This window comes from Dendrobium catenatum, unplaced genomic scaffold (assembly GCF_001605985.2).
Source record: "Dendrobium catenatum unplaced genomic scaffold, ASM160598v2 fragScaff_scaffold_1282, whole genome shotgun sequence".
Lineage (NCBI taxonomy): Eukaryota > Viridiplantae > Streptophyta > Magnoliopsida > Asparagales > Orchidaceae > Dendrobium > Dendrobium catenatum.
This window is the reverse complement of record NW_021319744.1, coordinates 443277-467206: the sequence shown is the minus strand read 5'-3', so window position 1 is coordinate 467206 and position 23930 is coordinate 443277. Positions and strand designations below refer to the sequence as shown.

The following is a 23930-nucleotide window of genomic DNA, read 5'->3' as shown; positions in this document are numbered from 1 at the left end:
TAATATGTCAAACAAAAGACTTATTTTCAATTAAAATTAATTAAAAATAAAATATTCATGCAATCACAATCTTTTAAACATTAAAAAAACATGAGAAAATTCATCATTAATTGGCTCAAATAGCGTAGAATCTTATTTATCTATGCCTAATATGTATGTATCTTCTTGAGTGCTTTGAGATAATTGTCTAATAGATTTAGAAAAATCTACTAATATGTCAAACAAAAGACTTATTTTCAATTAAAATTAATTAAAAATAAAATATTCATGCAATCACAATCTTTTAAACATTAAAAAAACATGAGAAAATTCATCATTAATTAGCTCAAATCAAATTAAAATCATCATAAAAAAATTCCTGAAATCAACTTTTATGAAGATACTCAGATTCTTAAAAGGACCTGCAAGCTACTTTATGGAGGAGAAATTATTCTGTGCGGACACTGGATTGTCCGGAGGTCAATCAAAGAACGCCATATGACCCAATACACAGCCCCGATAACTGAAAAAAGAGTTGTGCTTTCTTGTTCGCCTCCAAGTGACGTCCGGTGTCCGCACAAAATAATTTTTCTTTATTGGACCGGACGTTTTAGATGCCAGCCAAAACACGTCACATCACCCTATACATAACACCGATGTAACGTGGTGCATTCTAGTTCACCTCCGAACCGTCCGTCATCCGCATGGAATAATTTATCTTTCTTTTCCAATTTTGATTACTCTTATATTATTCTCAAACCGTTAGCATTCAGAAAGTAAAAGCATCTGGGCTTGTCGCAGTTCATATAATATATCCTTTATATTCTCTCCTCTCCCATGTAATAACAGATCTGCATTTAATCTTCATTTTTTTTTACTACTTGCGTCAGACATTTTTGGTGTTGCACCTTGAAGATTGTTCCAAATCTTCGAATTGTGGGCTTGCTTTGCTCTTAGTAAACATCCACAAAAAAATCATTAACAGTAAGGCCCTACTTTGGCAACATAATCAGTTTAGTAACAATATAATGAAACATCATCGATGACAAGCATTATTTTAACATAATAAACATAAAAAATGCATTTGTTACTGCAATTAACCAATAATAATCTTAATAGAAAACATTCTCACAATAACCATTATAACATTATAGGGAGGCTAATGAAATGCAACCTCAGCTAACCTTACAAACTGTACAGCCTCAACGAAATTGTGAAGCAATAACTTCAATCAAGAAGCATCTCATAAATTTAAATCAATACTTTTTTCGTGTCAGAATGTTGAGCAAAATCAGTTGACTTCAAAGAACGTGCTGCATCTCTTCCTGTTAGTTGTAAGTAATGGAGGAATGTTGAGGATTATAAGTAGGAAAATTTCAAGAGTATAGCATAGGAAACAATTTCAGATGATGAACCTCATTTTGATCTCCTTCATCTTCTGATTGGGCAGTTGGATCGCTTGCAGTATTTTTTGTTTTCTGCTCTGCCACAGTTTGTAGGTGCTGAATGAACTTCTCGAAGTGCGAATGATCTGTATGAAAAGAAAAAGAATTACATTTTTACATTTGTGGGGAAAATTATTATATGGAATAACTCTTATGGTCTTCTAAAATTAATGCATCTGTGCTATTGCTCACATTTCTATAACACCAAAGCAAAGTGCTCTAAACAAATAATTGGAATGAAGAATTAACTCGAATTATATAAGCAGATTCAATTGGAGTGCATCAATCTGGCCCTATATATATATATATATATATATGATGGTATTCGTGCCAAAAATCTTAAATAAAATTATGCCAATTGATTTATAAATGATGGAACAAGAAGGGAGCTACCACCGAAATTCTTCCCCCAGCCATTTTAAGAAGTTTATCCTGACTGGATTGAGGCTTCACCTCTATATCAAAAATTGATCCCAAATATATTATTGATGAAATGAGTGAATTTTATTTTATTTTTTACCAAGCCCAATTTCCTTGGATTTTGTCATGGAATTTGAAAATTTATAATAGACACAATCAATTGCAAAAATTTATTCTGCAAATTTGCAATAAAATGATGGACTGTGATAATTGTGGAAGAGAAATTACTGCAAATAAAAAAGGTTATTATCACGAATAAAAGTATCAGCCTATTGATTCCTAAGAAGGATGAATTCTCATTAAAATTAATGCATGATTCAATTCGATGCAAATATCCTAATGAAAATCCTGATCAAATATAGGCTAGAATAATGCTAGCCTATCTACAATAGTTACCCCATCTGTTTTCAGAAGGAAACTAAGATAAAATGTTTCAATCAACTGAACAGAACTATCTTCATAATGAGAAACCAATCGAGAAAAGGAAGAATTTAATAAAAAAAGAACACAATAAATTCATAATTGTCTACAGCAAATTATTGCTCATTTGAGATAAAGAAATAATTATTTCTTTACTTTTAGAAAAGATTGTGTTATTACGATACTTTTCCTTTTTTTAATTTTATGTTTCTCCAGATGTAAACAAAATTGTTTCGAGATCCAGTTCTCCTTTCCCTCTACATGAGGAGAGATGTTTTCGTTATAAGGTGAGCTAAGTTTCAGAGTCATTCTTGGAGTCTGTCCGATACCCTGGAGCGTAATAAATCTGTAAGATATTCTCTTATGCTAAATATTTTCTTTCTTTTTTTTTTATTTATTCTATATGTCTCATAAGTAAACTACTCCCCAATTAGTTAGGATTATTGTCAGTGGATTTATGAGAAATTAAAAGTTTGGTGGGATAATTACCTAACTAAAAGACTATTAAAAATTCTAAGTGATTTTAAATTAGACGACAATCCTAAGGGAAATGATGGGGATGTTAATTCATTAATCCATAATATCCTTAAAGATTTCATATGATATTTTTAAGACAATCGTAAACAAATTAAATCTCTCTTATTGAAATTAAGGTGTTCGACATCAACCTATTTTAGATAGTATAAAGATGTTTTCCTTAGTAGAATTATGAATATTCCGAATACCAACAACGATTATTGAAAGCAAAAATTTATTGAAGAACTCCCATCCATATTTGTCAAAAGCTTAAATGAACCTTTAGATATTCTTCTGAAAATGTCCAATATTATTTTATTAACTTATGTATACATTATCAATAATTGTACCAAAGAACGATTACATCTTTGTTCGGATATTAAACTAAATAAACAAATAAGGGAAAGAAAGAATTTTCGAGAAAAAGCAATTAGGTGCTTTTTCCGAACAATTTATTTGTGATAATCCTTGCACTTCTAATAAAAGAGCTAAAAAGTAACAAAGAATTTTATAACAAGAGGTATCCAGACATTTTAGGTCCCATAGACATCATGAAAAGACCTCTTTCATCTAAAGATTTCAAATATCACAAAAATTAGGAGAATTAAAAAAATAGAGAGAAAACAGTAAAATGAATATCAAATATTACTGATGTGGTAAACATGGACATTAAGCCCAAACGACATAACATTACATTCGAAATATCCAAAAGGAAGAATAAAAGCAATTTTATAATGATCAAACAATCAATGAAAGACAATTAACTTCAATTACAGGACATATGTTGAGGCTATGACTAAAAGCTTTTATATTATTAATCCTAATATAAGCATTCTTTGATGATCTTACTCACACCAGAAATCTTAAATAAATCTGTGTCAATTTGATTTTATAAATGGAACAAGATGGGAGCTACCATTACAATTCATCCCGCAAACATTAAAAAAGTTTATTCTAACTGGGTTGAATCTTCGACCAATATATCAAAAGTTGAACCCAAAAAATCTTATTGATGGAATGAATGAATTTTATTTTTTTGCCAAGCCAAAATTCCTTTGATTTTGTCATGAAATTTGGAAAAGCTTAGTGACACAATCAATTGCAAAAGTTTATTCTGTGACATGTCAGTTAAAAGATGGACTGCTATTCTTGTTGAAAACAAATTATTTCAAATAAAAAATATTATTATCATGACTAAAAGAATCAGTCAATTGACTCCTAAGAAGAAAAATGATAGAAAGTGGATGCACTTTTCATAAAAATCAGCGGATGAAATATGAAAAATTGGGAAGAAGATGGCCCCAAAATATTTTTTATTGAAAGAACTATAAAGAGAAATGCAAGATACAATTGGATCTTCAATTGCAGAGGAAGATATGTTTCTCCCAAATCCCTAGCCGCCAACTAGAGCCCAAATAACCTAAGAATAAACTAAATTCAACAAACTTCAAAACATAATCCTGAAATCACCCTATTATTAGCCTTAAATAGGCTCCCATAATTCCCTCCCAAATCAATCCCCTTTCCTAAATAATTCCCTCTCATATTTGAATTCAAATTAGAATTATTTTCCTATTTAATTCCCTCTCAATTATAATTAAAACTTTCCTAAACAATCCCCTTAATTCCTCGCAGTGGTGATCCAAATGAATATGAACTACCAGCATGCTAGTTAATGAACAAAATCTAAAGTACCTTGGCAATGGCTGGTTCAAACTTCAAAGAGAAAAAATCAATCCCCATGGGGTTGACTAATTAGGCCCAAAAGAAGGTTTGTAAGTGCTTTCAACCCATTTAGAGTTAAATGTTAGTATTCAGAGAAAAGGATAAAAATGACCTCTCAACTCTTTGTAAGGGATCAAAATAATCCACTACTCTTTTGAGGGACCAATTTGAACCCTCAACTCTTTAAAATGGGACATTTTTTGTCCTAAAATCCAATATTGGAGTTAAAGATGTTAAATTTAAGGGCATTTTAGTTATTTTTTAATTAAATATTTAATAAATACAATTTTCAAGTAGTTCTATTTTTTATAAAAAATTATTAAACATTTATTTAATAAAAAAATTAATAATAATTTTAGTTTTGATTTAAAAAAATTTAGTCATATTTTATCAAATATGATAGGTAAAAATATTTGTGACTAAGTTGAAAATAAGTAAATAAAATATGTTTGCATTTGATTTTTCTAAATCAATAAATATCATATTTTATAAAATATAAATAAAATTGTTGAAATTAAAATTAAAACTATTTTTAATACATTTTTTTTAGAAAAATTATAATTACTTCGAAATTATATTTAGTGAATGTTTAATTAAAAAATGATCAAAATATCCTTACATTTAACACCATTAACTCTAACATTAGATATTATGACAAAAAAAAGTCCTATTTTAAAGAGTAGAGGGATCAAATTAGTAACTCAATTTTCTCTTAGTATTTACATCTTGTTATTATCCTTATCATAATTTTTAGATTGAAAGTAATTAATCCTCCTCGTATTTGGAGATTAATTACCTACAAATCTAAAATAGATGACTCTCTTTCAAATATAAAAGAAATATTCTTCTCGATCCTTGCATTTATTTTTAGCTAATAATTTGTAGTACTATAACTAAGAACTTCCGATGCAATGAAACTATATGGAACTTCAATTTTCAAATATGAGATATCAAATTTCCTCCTCCAATCTCACTCTCCTCTACTGTCAATTGATAGCAAAAAGGAAAGGCAACAAGTACTGACCTCTCTCTCTCTCTCTCTCTCTCTATATATATATATATATATCCCTCACAAACCAAGAAACAAGGGAGCATCTCGTGCAACTATATTTTCATCTTTTGATCTAGAAAAATGAATTAACCATTTGGATAGCAAATTGCAGCTATTTGGAGAATAATTTCGGCAAAGAGAAATGAAAAACGATGAAACATGCCCACAAGTTTTGTCCAAAATTCTGACACTCTTGCATTCAATATCTTGAATAATTTAACCAATCATTGGTTACTCGTTAGGTTTTGTTTATGTGCACGCAAGTATAAATATAAAAATTATTTTCCCTCATCATAAGCTCTAACTGGCCCCTCTTCTCTGCTTGCCTATAATTAACTCATGAGATCTCGCTAATGGCAATATTTAAATCTCATTATACCTTTCAAATTTGCTTTGGATGCATGATGGATTGAAATGATTTTGCATGCATAAATTTAATATAAGAAATTTTAGCGAGAAAGGCACAATGGATAGTTAAAAAAGTTTCAAATGTGGATAGGACACACAGGCAGCTAGTATTTTTCAGTAGAAGTTTTAGTTGCATGAGTTTCATAAACCACACTTTCAATGAAAAAGTCCAGAGTAAAAATCTTCTAATTTTGAAAAACTCGAGCCTCCCACCATTTAGCTAAATTTTTTTTCTATAACATTCATTATGTTAAGACCCTAAATTTAGTGTTACTTCTAGTTTCTTCCCGGCCCTGTGCTAAATAACCAACAATGCCAGCTATGGCCCACCAATTTTGCTTCAACACGATTATGCTTTACCTTACAATCTTTGCACTGGCAACAAAGTTTGCACAAACCATTTCCTACAAACACACTCAATGAAAATTTTAAATTCACGTAAAGATAATATGAGGTGTTTTCCTACGTAGCACACATGATCGACCCTTGCTAAACATGATAGTTAATAAAAAAAAAGTTTTTACTCGTAGGTCTAGTAGTATAGAAAAAGTATATTTCAAATATTTCAAGCATTTGAAACAAAAATCACATAATTCAGGTGGGTTTCTAGCGTTAGTTTCATGAGGGCAATTGGGAATGTAAAAGGAATATGAATAGAAAACCTTTGCTGCGATGAACTAAAGCATCAGCAATTTGCAGAGGATGCTTGCGCTGTTCATTCTTGAATTTTGCTTTAACTTGTTGACGGCTTCGATTAGGAAAGAGTACTTGTATCATTGCAAAATCTGTGCCATATTGTCTGATAGCCTGATGAAATACCAAAAAAGAAAATAGAAAACCAATTCTAACATAAAGAAGTATCATTTTCTCAGAATTTGAGACAACGAACAAAAAGCTTGCTTCAAAGAGACATCTAGAATGTAGATGATATGAGGAATACAGTGGTAAAAAGCATGAGATTTCTAAGACTTTGAAGTAGAAGACAGTATGAAAGTTTTCCAAAAAGTTCTATGTAATCTAATAATTCTCTCATTCATTTTTAATGCTATAAAATTTATTCAACTAGCATATTTGTCAAATGGATACAGTACCTGGTAGAATAACTCTGTGTCAGTTTTTGACCATCTGGTTTGGAGCGTCCGTTTCATGTAGGAATGATAATTAATTCTTCGACCCTCTTGTTGAATGTCTATATTTCTATCATTATCATTGGAGTCTTGTTCATTTTCCACACTGCCATGATTAGACATGCTTGTTGTTAGATCTCATGAGCTTGGTGTGCACACTAGAGTTTTAATGATCATAAACATTATTATTATTTATGTTTATTTAAATTATAGTTATGTGTGCAGGTTTTTGCTTTTAAACTAACATTTCAGATAAAATGAAAAACAATAGATAAAGTGATATCTGATGCATAAAAGACATAATAAAAAAGAGTAGCTGATTGAGCTAAAAACTGAAAATATGAAGACCATAAAAAACAACATGATCTCAAAAAGTGAAATGTGTGTCAATTTATAATTTTTTATTTTTTAGTCTTCTTAAGTTTGCATAAGAATATACTGAGCTAAGCAACCAAACACAACGACACAAGAGTACAAAATAAATTAAAACATAAATTGGAAGTTAATTAAAACTCTTGATCTTCTAACCAATTGTACATTACAATGTGGACGTATTGAACAATAATACTATGATTTAAAAAAAAAAAAGATAATTAAGTGAAATTAATCAACAAAAAATTAAAATCAATTTAAAAAATAATAAATTATATTGGATGAATATCGTCCTATATGATTTGCTATTTTAAATTAAGCTCACCCATTATATGTTATTTTCAAAAATTGGTAAATTTAAATTTGTTCCAATTCTATAGTAGGAAATTTGAAAATATTTAAGAAAATTATCTATTTTTGGACCTAAAATCAAGAAATCGAATCAGAATAATATTTAATATTGTATGATCTCTATCATACAATCCAAGCAAACATAGAGCTTATCTTGTCAATCTTAAATTGGTGTTGACCCCACCCTGAAATGCACCAAAAAAAAGAGAAAATCGGCGGATTAAGTGACGCGCACATCAGCACGGCGCATTACTTGGAGAGTCAAACGACCTCCAATTGTAAAACGGACAGCGTCGTTGCAATTAGGACGTTGAATTCGCCCAAGTGGGACCACCTCACAGTCGAATCGGACGAGACCGTTCAAAATCATTGACTGATGCCCGAAAAAGACGCCCGACATTACCCAAATGACGCTCGATTGCAAAATAGACTTCGTCGTTACATTCAGCCGTCTCCAATACCCAAAAGTGACTATAAATTTGTTCAACTAAAGCCACACGAGGAGATCGGAGTGATCCTGAGGCAACATTGCACATATCGAAGAAATTAATGCACGATGTTTCCCAAATGACGTCCGATCATAAAATGGACTTCGTCGTTGTGCTTGGAACATCGACAATAGCAAGAATGCATTATAATTTTGTCCAATGAAAACCGCGTGAAGGAATCAGCATGGATTTTGAGGCAACAATGCACAAAAATCAAAGAAATTGCGCATTTTTAAGTCAAATTCTCGTTTAGTGATATATGTAATTAAATGTTATTATTATTATTAATTGAATTAAAATAAAATAAAATAAAAATATCTATCATGGTCAAATCTGATGCCTTACTTTGCCAGCAATCCGGATGTGTGACCACGAATTCTCAAGTCGACGACGAGCTCTGCATGATCTAATGCCCACTCAATTTGTCCTCGTCGCACAACCTTCGTTCTACCTCTATCAAACCACGGCTTGTGTCGTTAAGATGAGGAAGAAATGAAGTATTCGATCTCTCTACCTCTGTTAAAATCCTCACGCATAAGAGCTATAAATATCCTGCAAGTCTTGCACGCCTTTGGCATCTAACCCATGTCCCTTGATCGACCGACCCAGCCGCCCACCTGCTTCGATCAAACCACACGAGCAATCGAAGCTCGCTTCAACCAAATCTCTCTATTGTTGTTCGATCCTTTCATATGACGTCCAGCCTTGACAACCTGCGACCGATCCGTGTGCAAAAGCCCTATTAGAACCTATTTTGATCCCTCTAGCCTCACGTAGATTGGCTAAATACTGCTTCCACAAGCCTCAAAACTCCCTATCGCAGGCCCCAGCCGAACACAACTCGTTTGACCCTCATCGAACCGAACTACGTTCGTCTGCACTTCCAAATCCCATTCCACAGCCACGGGCGGCCTCTAATCGAAGACCCATCTCCTACCTTTGATGCATCTAGCACACAAGCGAACGTCACCTTTCGGTTTAAGCCCTACGAATCTAATGCCTTCTTCGACGATATCCTTTCATGTTTCTTCAACTTGACCACACCCCTTCGGATTCAGCTGCCTGAAGTCCCTCTATTCGACCCCCAACAAATAGTCGAAGCCACCCCTAGCCCCTCAATCTACCGACTTTCATCCATCTTCCATTCACGGCAAATGTGCTGCCACCCTCTGTTTTCCAATCAAACCGATCTTCACACGACCTAATCAGACGACCTAACCGCTTATCACGACCTCTACTCGCCCCTTGTACTGAACGCCGCCTGCAGTTCAAGCAGTTCGCAAGTCCTGCCTCAAATCCCCACTCCAGCCCCTATAATCAAGCAGCATCTGCTCGAACGTCCTCCGCCTCCCTCTGCCCTATTTACCCTCACAGCCACAAAATGTGCCTAACTCGATCTCCCTCTTCTTTCGCTTGTAGCCGAACATCTGCTGAACTCCACTTCTCGTCCTCTTACTCTTCCCCAAACTGACTGATGAAGCCCAACTCCTTTGCCGACCCAACCACCGAACTCAACTCATCTCAACTCAATTCTCTAATCCGATCGCACTCACAAAGAAAACCAAAGGTAAAATTCTATAATATCTCTCTGTGTTAAATTTCTATTAACATTAATAATATTGTATTAGTATTATTAACCATTATTATTTACTAATGATAATAGTAATGATAATATTACTATTCTTATTATTATTATTCCAGGAAAAGAGAGGAAAAAGAGAGAAAAAAATGAAAGTAGAAAAATAAAAAAAGCGGGAAAAAAGATACAACAAAGGAAGAAAAATAAAAAAAGAAGAATAAAAAATCAGAAAAGAAACATTCATGTCTCGATATACATGCATTTGACGATGTCAATGTCATTATCGCCATGAAACTGCCATTGACGCCGACGATAACATCGATACAATCGTCAACACCATTGTTGACGTTACCCCCATGAAAAGTACAAAGTTCCAAACCCCACTCTTGGCATGTGTCATGCGCCGGGAAACCACCTATACACGCATTTCTTAGCGTGGTAGGATGGAATCCGGTGCGACAGCCGCGATGAGGCTGGTAAGCCCTGTACACGTTTTTCTTATCGTGATGGGGACAACTCTAAGTACCCGTGTGTGCCTCAGTACTTGCGGGAAAATAATTGTACATTTCAAAGCATGTACATATGGAGTATTGTTGAAAGACAGGTGACAGATGCTTGCCATGAATATTTTCGATCGGGATGTATGTCCGAAGAGTGGAAAGACATGGTTATTATTCTTTTGCCTAAAGTAAAGAAGGCTGATCATCCAATAAAATTGAGGCCTATTAGCCTTTGCCAATCTGTATATAAGATTATTGCAAAGGTTTTAGTCAACCGATTAAAAGGGATTTTGCCTAGAATCATAGCTGAAGAGCAAGCAGCCTTCGTTCCAAGTTGCTCTATTTCAGATCATTGCTTGCTTGCACAGGAAATGATCAACAAATTCAAGGTGTCCACTTCAACTAAAGGATTTTTGGCTCTTAAAATAATTATGGAGCAAGCATATAACAAGATGAGCTGGATAACACTGGGGTTTGTAATGAATAGAATGGGCTTCCCATCTCGGTTCACTGATTGGGTGTTGAATTACATTAAATTCCCTAGGTTTTAGTACTCATTAATGTCCAGCTTTCTGAATGGATTATAGCGGAATGCAGGTTTCGGCAGGGATGCCCGCTGTCACCATATATATTCATTCTTCGTTCAGAGTTGTTATCTACTGCTTTGCATCAGAAGAATCAGGGAATCGGGTGGCTATTAGCCCTAAGGGACCGCTAGTCTCTCACCTATTATATGCTGATGATATTCTGATTTTTGCAAGTGCAACCAATAATGACTTAAAGAATGTTCTTGTTACGTTGCAAGATTATTGTTCGTGGTCTGGCCAGAAGATTAATCAAGGCAAATCAGCGGTTGTTTTTAGCAAACTTGTTCCGCTGTGGAAGAAAAACAGGATGGCCAGGATGACTAGATTTCATAAGGTTGAGGAATTGGATTACCTGGGAATTAAGTTGTCTATGAAACGGCATGTCAAGGCAGATTCTGCTCCAACTATTCAAAAAGCCCGAAATTTTGTAATGGCTAGGGGGAACCGTCATTTGTCGTTGGCTGGAAGAGTCACGTTGTTGATAAATGCATCCTTAATTCTTGCGGAAATGTATGCAATGACTCACTCTCTTATGCCAAAGGCTGTATTGCAGGAGCTGGAGAAGATTAGCCGTAGCTTCCTTTGGAATAAAAACCCTGAGAAAAAAGGATTGCATTTGGCTTCGTGGTCCATGATATGCAAACCTAAAAGGGTGGGAGGTCTGGGCATTCACGCTACATCTAATTGGATTGGGCCTCTTAGAGCACGTATTGCTTGGGATTTTGTGGCTAAGCCAAATCACTTGGTCCAACAATGCTTGCAAAATAAATATGGAGACCAACCGTGGGAGTATGTTTGTAAAAGGGGGGATTCGGCTGGTTGGAAGATCATATGTGAAGGTGCATCCAGCCTAAGAAATTGTGTTCGCTGGAGTATAAGGAATGAGAGAAGTATTGATGTTATGAATCAGGTGTGGATTCAAGATCGAGCACTCAACGACTGGCCTACTTTCTGCAATGCTGATATACTTCAGAATAGGAAAGTAGCTGATCTGATCACCCCTGAAGGTGGTTGGGACATACAGCAGTTGGATATTTGTTTTGGGACAGAGCTGGTCAACAGAATTACTGAAATATCTATTGAGAATGACGGGTCTAATGATAAGTTGGAACTGATTAAGAGTCCCATAGGAACTACTGTTGCTGCTATTGCTTATAATAGTAAATTCTGCATTGATGATCAGATCACCAACATATACAAGCTCAAGCTCCATCCTCGGCAAAGATTATTTTGGTGGCGGGTATATAAGGAAATTATCCCAACTAATCAGTGGTTGAGTATTAGGGGTCTTGCGGATGATGCCAGATGTGTCCGTTTGGATGTCCAGAATCGGAGGATATTAATCATGTCACGGTTGGATGTCAGCAGTTGTTCTCTACATTTGATAAATTAGAACAATGGGGATTTTTAATTCCTCAGTTTACAAGGCTGCAGGAGCTCCAGAATGGTATATGTAATTGTCAAGAAGAAGGTAGCACTTGGGCAGTTTTGTATTGCTATGCAACCTACCAGTGTTGGAGAAATAGGAATGCAAAGAAGCACGACAGACAGGTTAACACCCCGACGATGATGGCTTCGAGTGTTATTGAGGCGTGCAATCAGGATTCAATGTTCAGAATTTCGGAGCAATGGGGCTTCATTCAACCCGAATATGGTGTCTCCCCCTCTGAATTGGCTAAAGATTAATGTTGATGGGGCCTTGTTTCTGAATAATGCTGGAGGTATTGGACTGGTTATTCGAGACAGTAATGGGAAGCTTCTGGTGGCGGCTGGATGGGCTATTCTACATTGGGATAGCACTCAAGTTGAACTAATGTCAATCAAGTATATTTAGCAACTTGTTTCGGTAGAGATGTTTGATGCCAATGGAATCATTGTGAAAGGGGATAATAGCAATATTATAAAGTATATGCAGAACTTCTGAAGGCATGAGGAATGGCGAGCTTGGCCGCAGGATAGAAATTTCTTCAACTGGATAAAGTTTTTTCACAAAGTGCTCTTTGTGCATAAGCCCAGGAGGAATAATAAGGCTGCCCACTTTTGTGCCCAAAGGGTAGTTGAGGGGCATTTCGTTTTGGAATAATGTTGATAGCGGTTATTCTTGTATTCCTCAAGAATTTTTTAATAAGTTCTTTCTTTTTTTCTTAGTGGCCGCTTTTCTTGGTCTTTTTCGTGTTTAATTGTATGTAATAGTCTTTTCTAGTTGAAGAAGTGTTTCGTCTTATTATCTTCACAAAAATATTGAAGACTTGAAACAACTGCAAGTATCTACAAGTTGTTGCAAGAAACACACTGATGTGTCACCAAAAAAAGGTCTCAATTACGACATTAAGCATGCATAATTAAATAATTCGGTAGAATCAAAAAATGAGCAGTTTAAGAAAATGTCTCATTCTATCATCCTTTCAGAAATATGGAGGCTTCTAGAGAAATGCCGCACTATTTGAGTGAAGATCTGGAGATCAAGTCCCTCGGACCCTCAACTCAGTTTCCTACATATGCATCATAAATAGATAGAATGGACTCATCAAGTATACTATTTTGGAGCTACATAAGAACCTTCCATGTCCCACGTGCGTATCTGATACTAGGATGTCATCGAGATACTAAAGATCTTCTTGCACTTTGTTATGTCCATACTTCAAGGAGACTACATCATCATAAACTGAAGATAAGGAATCTAATGATGTATCAGCCGAGCCTTTGGCCTCATCATATTATGATATCTCATCTATCACAAAATGACCTCATTTCGTTTAGACATCTTTATACAATTTAAGTAAATGATAGGGTAACTTATAAATCCGATCTCTAAGAATGAAAAGGCAATCTTAGAGGAGTTTGCTGGACTAAGAAGTGTGCTTGTGACTTATCAATGGAAGCAGAATGCAGCTCATGTAATTGCTGCTACGGATAAGGACGGAGCCAACATCAAAACAATGAAGTATCTCATGGCTATGTCGGGTGATAACGTTACAATTCATATGTAAGCAAAAACAGGGAATCAATAGTTTAACAAGAATGTCATTCTATCATCTCTTAAAAAATATTGAGACTCCTAAAGATACGCTGCATCACTTGAATTGAGAGCGAATATCTGGAAATCAAGTCTCGCAACCCAATGTCATACATGTGCATTATAAATGCATAGAACAGACCTGTCGAGTACACTATTCTAGAGCCATATAAGAAGCTTCTATGAACCATGTCCATATCGGATACTAGAATAGTTGCCCCTCAAGTAAGGACCAGTTGACTTGTATATCTGATCTTTGGAAGAATAAGAAAAGGGAGCATGTATCAAAATAATGAGGCTAAAATACAATCCCGTAGGTCGAATGTTGAAGAAAATGGTAGCGACGTGCCGAAGATGAAGTGGGCTAAAATGCACTGACAATGCGCAATAAGTGAAGTGCGACGCCAAGTCACCGGATCTGCAACACTTGTACGAGAGGTCATAAGGTGTCTACAAGCTCCTAAATATAATGTTGTGGATCTTCAAACGATAGTTGCCAATGCAATTGATTAGTGTCAGATATTTTAAAATGCCCTCATACACGTATTGCAACATGCATAATAATTCAATAAAACATGCTAATATATTGCATATGCACGTGTTGTAACTTATAGAATACGTTATACGAGAATGTCATCCGACATCTTTATTGCATTCCAAAATGACCTCCGCCATGTACCTGTAGGATGCCGAGGATTTCATTCTAGTGTGTCATTCCGACATCGCTATTGCATTTCAAAGTGACCTATGGCATGCATTTGCAGGATGCCGAGGATTTCAATCTAGCATGTCGTTTGATATTGCTACTATACCCCAAAATAACCTCCGGCATGTATTATTAAGATGCAAGGGATTTCATTCAAGCATGTCATTTGACATTGCAATTACATTCCAATGTATTGTTAAGATGCAGAGGGTTTCATTCAAACATTTCATTCAAAAATGTCATTTGACATTGCAACTACATTCCAAAGTATCCTCCCGTTATCAAACCATGGACAAGTTTTTTTGCAATAATTATGGCAGCTTGATTATCACATTAAAATTTTATATTTTTCTTTTTAATTGACACTTTAGTTCTTAGTTCTTCTAAAAATCTTTTAACAACATTCTCTTACAAATACCAAGTGCCACTGCCTTATAGTCAGTTTCAGCAATATTATTTTAGATCATTGATTATTTCTTATTTCTCCATCTAACTATATTTTCCCATACATAAGTAGAAAGCAAGAGTGGATCTTCGAGCTAATACATCTCTACCTCAATTAACATATGTGATTTTCATTTCCTTATCAGATGACTTTAACATACCTTTTTGGTGTCATATTGAGGTATCATATGATACAGTTAACTTTTGTATGGTCATAAGTAGGGTTATTCATGTATCGACATACAACACTAGTAAGGAAAACAGACGGTGGAGAGCAATAAATGAGTTTGCTCAAGGCATTGATACCTGCATTTATCAAAGAGTGTTCTATTTGTGGTGATCCCAATTTTCTTAATTAGACCTTTTGGAGTTTCTGCAAGATTACATCCATATATTATTATTTATTGAAGTAGATCAAGAATAAACTTCCTTTAGGAAATAACAATACCTTATTTTGATCATGTCACTTCTATGATAATAAAAAAATATAGATTTTTTAAGTTTTTACCACAAATTCTATGCCATAATCCCTTTTAATTTGATAAGTTCTTCTTTAAGTCACTAGTCAACATAAATTCACCTATTATATGACTAGAACCACCAATGCTATCTTTATGCAAATATTTGATAAAAATAGTGTTATTAACTTAGCATTTAGTGTACACAGACTTTTCAACAGATTTAGAGAATCTGTCAAACCAAGCACCAAGGGTTTGTTTGCTGTAGCATAAAGCTTTTTCAAGTCTGAATGCCTTATTGGAGTTTCTCTGATTATCAAATTCAGGTCTTATTTCCATGCATATTTCCTTTTAAAGGTTACATTAGAAAATCATTCTTAATGTCTAGCAGATGTAAAACCCAATCAAACTTTGTTATCATAGAGAAAAAGACTCAAATTGAGTTGAGTTTCGAAGCAAGAGAAAAAGTTTTCAACTTCCCTTATAGTGTTGGTCATGAAATTTTGGGCTTTAAATTTATCCGCACTCCAATCGATTTATAATTCGACTATAAAAATTAATTTCCAACCAAACATTTTTTTCCCGCCGAAACTTCCTACGTATCATTCAGTTATATAATCTAGCTATCTTCCATTGAGGATATTGAGAGCTTCATGATTAAACACACTACTTTTGTTAAGGCAATAAGACAATGGAGACAATATTATTATCTACTAAATTATTCTCATGAGTACTTAAACAAGATCAGAAACATATTCAATAGGCTTTATGAATTATTTAATTCAAATAATTCAAATGGATCATTATTTGTTGTTTTATACATAATTCAGTCAAAATAATGTAAGGATAGTCCACAGCTTTAGAAGCAAAAAGTTCATCATACTAAAGGGTATTATCATCATACCACTTATCGACAAAGGAATTTTTCGAAGCAGCTGCTTCTTTGCTCTGCAAAATAATCATAAAATAGCAATAGTAAATAAGAATCATTATCAACAGCAGCATACAGGAGAAGATTATAGCATTAAAAAATAAGACTTACGGATATTCGCTCCTTGAAACTAGCACGCCTGATGAGATCCGTTATAACAAGTTTCTTTCTATCGACTTCATCCTCAGGAATCTCAAGCAAGCCCTCGTTCACTATACATGCATGAAGTAATGGATTAGTAATATATCATCCAATAGCCTGCTCTAATTGTTAGGACCACATCTTCAAAAGTTACTGTTATACCTTGCCTCCTAGCACTTTTGCAACGACTGCTACCATGCTGAAGCCTTTTCTTTGGAGTATCATTAGCCGTTGAATCAGGTACTTCTGAGTGTTTGCTTCTGCTACTTGATTTTCTTGGTAGCTTCCTTTTCTTTTGCTTAGGCATATCATCATCGTTATAACTATCACCATCATAGTCATCATCCATTTCTGGAATTATTTTTTTCGCAATTTGATCTGTACTAGCAAAATTTTCCTCATTGGTTTTCAACTTCTTGTTACGTGGTCTAAGTTTCATTGATGACTTCCCAGCTCCATTTTGCACAATACTGGGTGTGCAATCTTCAAGGTTTGATTCTTCAATATGCTGGGATTTGAAATTTATAATTAATATCTCAAGGAACAATAAAATAATGAAAAATATATATATATTACACTTTCAGATGATACATGTTTACAATTACAACATACATCTATTGTGTGTTCTGCTTCCATGGTGTGAAGATCCTCATTTTCAGTAAGAGGTTGAGCTTCCAAATCATTAATATTAAGACAACATGCCCTTTCTTCACTCGAATGGGTTGGAAAACAACTGGGAGCCTTAATTTTCAATGATTCAATTAGGTCACTGGCAGAGAAACTGGAATCATGAGCATCTAATAATTCATTATGAGAAGGAAGTGAATCCATCTGAGAATATTCTGAAACAATATCAATTGGGTTAATAGATACAATTGTTGCGACTAACCCATTATATAGAGAATCCAATTTAGAGGATCCAAATTTAATGAGTCCCATATTATTACCATGATTAGCACTTGCACTTTTTGTTGCGTCTTGGAGCTCTGATTCTAACTTTTTCACATGCTCATCTGCCATGATTTTGGAAGAATTAATAATTAGTACAATAAACAAGAGAAACAAAAGCACAAAATTAGCAATTTGAGGTGCTTAATTAGAGAATGATCCTTTCACAAGCTACCCGATCTAACTTTCATTGATGATTTTCTAGCTTCACCATTTTGCACAATATGAAGGACGCACTCTTCAAGGTTTGATTCTCCAATATGCTGGGATTTGAAATTTATAATTAAAAATAATAAAATTAATTGAAAAAAAAAATCTATGACATACTTCATGATGTTACAAGTACAACTTACATCTATTGTGTGCTCTGCTTCCACGGTGTGAATATCCTCATTTGCAGTAAGAGATTGAACTTCCAAATCATTAAAATTAAGACAACATGACCTCTCTTCACTCAAATGGGCTGGAAAACAACTAGGAGCCTTAATTTCCAATGATTCAATTGGGTCATTGGAATAGAAATTGGAACCATGAGCATCTAATGATTCATTATGAGAAGGGAGCGAATCCAACTGAGAATATTCTGAAACAATATCAATCGAGTTAATAGATACACTTGTGGCAACAGACCAATATATATAAAATCCAATTTAGATGATCCAAATTTAATGAGTCCATATTATTACCATAACTGGCACTTGCATTTTTTTTTATGTCTTGGAGCTCTGATTGAAACTTTTTCACATGCTCATCTGCCATGATTTTAGAAGAAATAATAATCAATACAATAAACAAGGGAAAATAAAGCACAAAATTAGGGGCTTAATTAGAGAATGATCCTTCCACAGGCCACACTTACCATCTACAGCATTGTGAAATTTGGAGGTGGAAGATGGGCCTTCAGAAGCACGATATGTTGAAGGCTTGCGTGGATTTCTATTGTTGCTAATGTGAGACTTGGGGTTAAATTTAATATTTCTTCCTGCAATTGAATTTAATGGAACATATAACCAACAAAAGAAAAAAATGCTGTCGCAAAAAAAATTGTAAGTGAACATTTAACATTACCTACGGTTGTACCATGAGTAAAGAGGTCATCCCGTACATTGAAATTTGAATGTAAGGTCTCTGGATCTTAATGTAAAACAAAATGTCATTATTCAATATCAAATGATCTTTCCCAGCCCAAAATGAAAACAAGCAGAAAAATATATTGTTTTACCAGCGGTGGTTTTTGGCAGTTGCAATAAATCATCACCCAAATCTAGTATAGGAAACATGAGAACTGCAAAGTGACAAAGGAAAAATAAAATCATTCCTTAATGAAAACTAAAGGAAATTTATGATTGGTTAAAGGTCCATAGAATGTTCAAAATCAATGGTAGGTAAAAGAGAAAAATCAAAATGTAAAACACAAAGCACATGAATAAATACAATAAAAAAGTGAGGAAATGTCAGGGCCTTGCACAATTAAAATTTTCCATGTCAAACTAGAGATGAGAAATAATTCATAATGTAGGCATTATCATTAGCCTTATTTCAACCATATGAACAAAAAATATATTTCCTGCTTGTTCGTTCATTGTTTAGAATACAGGAAGAGTTAACTTTCTTTTAAGTATGTTTTTGCGCAACTTTCAACCATCTTGCCATTGTCTGCTCTTTCTATGAAGTGGGACACTAAAAGATCTAGGATTCAATGATGAAATCAATGTAGTTACACAAAGAAAAATAGGATTCGCAAATGAAAGATCACTAAATATAAAAAGACTTGTTTTCATTATAAGAAAACTAGAACATAAGAGTATTTGAATTAAAATAATATAAAACAGTCAATTAAACTTGAACACATCTATATTAAATTAAAACCCTCAAAGAGAGGATAAAACTCAAACTTTGGATGCAGGATTTAGCCTAAGTCCTTCCGAAGAGCAAAAATGACAACAAAATCCTAAACAAACTTAATACCGTGCGAAAGGGCTCCCATCATGTCTTCAAATCCGACATAACAACATTTTCGAAATAGGCGAAGAAGCTTTCTTAGCGACTCTTTCAAAACTCAACTTAACGTGAAGCAGAGAAGACGAAGCCGCAACGAAAAAGATGGTGACAAGAAAAAAGCAAACCCTAGACAAGTCTAAGGCACTACAAAGAGCATAGACAAAGACCAAAGAGAAGAGTAATTATAGAAATAGACATGCAAGAGAAGAATATGGCCTACTCCATTTTTGCTCCTATCAGCTTTTCTAATTTTTGCTTTTTTTTTTCTCTTTCCAGACCACATCAATAGTAAACCATGTGGGAAAGAAAACCAGCTAATTAGATAATAAGTTCAATTTATAATGCAACTTCAAACCATTAATGACAACGGCAACAAAACCCATCTTTTACTCACAGCATCGCATTGACTACATGAATCATTTTTCTCCATTGTGTCCTATTCATTTAAATTTAATAAAAAAAATTATTTTTAATACTTTCTAACCAAGTCTTTTTAGATTTACCTCTATCTATCTTAACATTAGCCAAATCCAATACACCTACTATCCTAATAAGTTCATTTAAAGCACAACATTTTATATGACCAAATCATCTAAGATGACCCTATTTAATCTTATCTGCCATTGGAACTAGTCCAATATTTTCATGTATATACTCGTTTCTCAAATGGATAGGGTTCAGACGGTAATAGAATCCATCAAATAAGGCAAGTAGAGAAGCTTTATGATGATAGACTTATGAATCCCCATTTTAATGGCAGCTGCCACTGTCTTATAACATGCAGGGCATCCAAAGATTCCAGATCGTAAACATAAGAACTATAGGGATATCCATGCGTGGATAGTGGCAAATCATCACGCTGTGTATGGAACTCATAGGGGCTGATTGGTATGCGGATTTAGGCCGGATTTGGGCGAAATCCAGCCAAACGGCCTAAAATGCAAAATCAAATCTCAAGGTAAATCAAAGCCGAGGTTTTCCCTCTTTTCGTGGTAAATCCCGGATTTACGAAATCCTTTGGTTCGGCGGATTTACGGGATTTGGCCGAAGAAGCGCACGAAAGGGAGAAAGTTACCTTCACAGGAAGCAAGCTCCTGTTGTTGCTTCAGATCAAAAAAATGTCGTAACTTCCGATCCAACAGGAAGGTAATGTCGTCGAAGGAGCAAAGTCGAACGGCGACGAAGAAGAACTCATGAAAAATTCTACACTCGTGCGAAGGAACAAAGCCGAACGAACTAGAGTGAGGGAAAAGTGAAACCTAGACACTTCTAATTGCTGGATAATTTAATTAATATAATTTAAATTAGTAATAATTAAGTGAAATTAATTAAATAATATTTAAATAATTGATAAAATTATTAGTTAAATACTTATTTATTTTAAAATAACTAATAGAATTAAATATTATCTTAAATAAAAATAATTATTATAAATAATAACTAAATAGCTAATTAGTATTAAAATATTAATTAGTATTAATAAAATTTTGCTATATTTTATTTAAATTTTTCTTGTCGTACTTTAATTAACCTAACAATGTATGTCAACTCTTTTAATCGACTTAAATTCTGAATTGAACAGCCAAACAATTACATAGGACTTAACTACATTTATCATGAATGTTATCAAACAGTTTTCAGGATTTAACCCCCTTGGGATTTCGTAAATCCTCCAGAAATCTGGATTTGGAGGATTTACGAAATCCTAGTTAAATAAAATCTTAAATTCTACCAAACAGCCCCATACAGCAGTTTGGCAACAGGATGTATGCAGGATTTACGCTAAATACTGCAAAACGGGATTTCAGCGCCCCGTAAATCTCACGGCAGAATAAATCCTCCGTTTCCCTCTTTTTTTGTCGTAAATCCCGCATTTATTAAATCCTATAGTTGTACGGATTTACGGGATGGCCGAAGAAGCGCGCGAAAGGGAGAATTACCTTCACAGCGAGCGAGCTCCCGCCCTTGCTTCCGATCAAAATGTTGTAACTTCCAATAGCGTCCTCGAATGAGCGAAGTCGAACTGCAACGAAGGAGTCGAAGAAGCGACTCGTGCAATCTCTAAGGGGCTGTTTAGTATGCAAATTTAGGTCGGATTTGGGCGAAATCCAGCCAAACGGCCTAAAATGCAAAATCAAATCTCACGGTAAATGAAAGCCGCAGTTGACGGAAAATTCCCTCTTTTCGTGGCAAATCCCGGATTTACGAAATCCTTTGGTTCGGCGGATTTACGGGATTTGGGCGAAGAAGCGCGCGAAAAGGAGAAAGTTACCTTCACAGCAATCGAGCTCCCGTTGTTGCTTCAGATCAAAAAAATGTCGTAACTTCCGATCCAACAGGAAGGTAATGTTGCCGAAGGAGCAAAGTCGAACGCGACGATGAAGAACTCGTGAAAAATTCTATATTCGTGCGAAGGAACAAAGCCGAACGACATACATGAGGGAAAAGTAAAACCTAGAAATATAATTTAAAATATTAATAATTAAGTAAAATTAATTAAATAATAAATACTATTTAAATAATTGATAAAATTATTAGCTAAATAATTAGTTATTTCAAAATAATTAATAAGATTAAATATGATCTAAAATAAAAAAAATTATTATAAAATATTATAAATAATAATTAAATAATTAATTAGTTTTAAAATATTAATTAGTATTAACAAAACTTTGATGTGTTTCATTTGAACTTTTGTTGTTATACTTTAATCATTGAAGAAATAAATTTTGAATGTGTTAACCGTCTTAAATTCTGAATTCACACGCGATTTATCAAGATGTACATTGAATTTTACTAAACAGTTTTTAAGATTTAACACCCTTAGGATTTAGTAAATCCAAATTTAGAGGATTTACGAAATCTTACTTAAATTAAATCTTTGGTGCATCCAAACAACCCCAAAATCTCAGAGAGAGTTAAATCCTATGTTTCCCTCGTTTTGTCATAAATCATAGCTTTATTAAATCCAAGAATTCGGTGGATTTACAAAATATGGTCGAAGAAGCACACGAAATGGGAGAAAGATGGTTACCATCGTTGTCCATGACTATGTCGTCCTCGAAGGAGGCCAATGCCGTTGAATGAGGCAAAGAACGTCGTAGACTTAGGAGAAGGAAGAACGTTGCCTAATTGTCGAACAATTATTACGTCCTCCGACCGGATGCAGAGAAACATCTCGTTGTAAGCAAAATCGCGCCTATAACGAGGTGTACCGAGTTTTTTGAAAAAACTCGGTACACCTCGGTATAGGCAAGATTTTGCCTACAACCAGAGGTTCCTCTGCATCCTTACACCGGACGGAATAAAAGAATGTTGGGGCTTTTTGGCAATAGGATTTATGCATGTTTGAGTAGGATTTATGCTAAATCCTGAAAAATGGCATTTGAGCCCCCCTTAAATTTCAGCGGAATAAATCCTCACTTTCTCTATTTTTGCTGGAAATCTCGGATTTACTAAATCTTGTTGTTTGCGGGATTTGGTCGAAGAAGTGCGTGAAAGGAATAAAAATGGTTACCTTCGCAGAGAGCTGACTTGCTTCATTACTTCTAATCCAATGTTATCGAAGGACGTGAAGAAGCTTCTTTAGTAACTTTTTTTTTTAATATTTAGATCAATTAAGATAACTTACACACACGTCACATACACGAGACTCAAAACCTAAGACGGCAATACCTCTTATTGGTAACCAAAGTTCCAAACCAACAGAATAATAGACAAATGTGAACTATGTTTTAGCGACTCTTTCAACACACTACTTCAAACTTCACTTCACATGAAGCACAGGAGGCTCAAGCAAGCAAAAAGATATGGCAACGAGAAAAAAACAAAGTTGATAAAATGAAAAGCAAACCTTGAATTATTTAACTAATTAGTAATGTAAAATTAAAATAAATGTTTAATAATTATAATTTTAAATAGAAATAGTTATTACATAACATTATAAATAATATTTAATTAGTATTAGAATGTTTAAATGATTAATGATATAATTAATAATTAAAACTAATTAAAATAGTGCTTTTAAATTAATTTAATCATTAGTAAGAGTATTAGTTCAATAATTAGTTGTTTTAAAAAATTAACTAATTAATTAAATAATGACACCCTCGTGCATAAATATCCTTAATGACTTGAATCAAGCTATACCCATTTTTTTTTTCTAGAACTCCATCAGCACCTTCTTTGAACACTCTAATCATATGCTTTATATAAATCGATAAATATCCATGTTGTAGACTCCATTCTTATTGCTCTTTATACTTCTCCATTAACCTCTCAATAAAGTATACGCTTTATAGTTAGCACTTACCGAGC

At 34.1% G+C, this 23930-nt stretch overlaps 1 protein-coding gene across 1 annotated transcript; it reads right to left on the bottom strand.

Moving 5' to 3' along the window:
• Window positions 1–1052: 1052 nt before the first annotated feature.
• LOC110108331 (transcription factor TFIIIB component B'' homolog) lies at window positions 1053–20860 on the bottom strand. Its single transcript, XM_028699410.1, has 16 exons — window positions 20689–20860; window positions 18835–18897; window positions 18681–18746; window positions 18472–18594; window positions 18299–18364; window positions 17966–18195; window positions 17785–17875; window positions 17612–17677; window positions 17277–17506; window positions 16827–17172; window positions 16635–16735; window positions 16497–16540; window positions 7056–7197; window positions 6627–6771; window positions 1395–1510; window positions 1053–1304 (listed from the first exon to the last, which is right to left on the bottom strand). Exons 2-16 carry the CDS (start codon window positions 18890–18892, stop codon window positions 1281–1283), a joined length of 1848 nt encoding a protein of 615 aa, XP_028555243.1. The 5' UTR covers window positions 18893–18897; window positions 20689–20860; the 3' UTR covers window positions 1053–1280.
• Between the last annotated feature and the right edge of the window lie 3070 nt (window positions 20861–23930).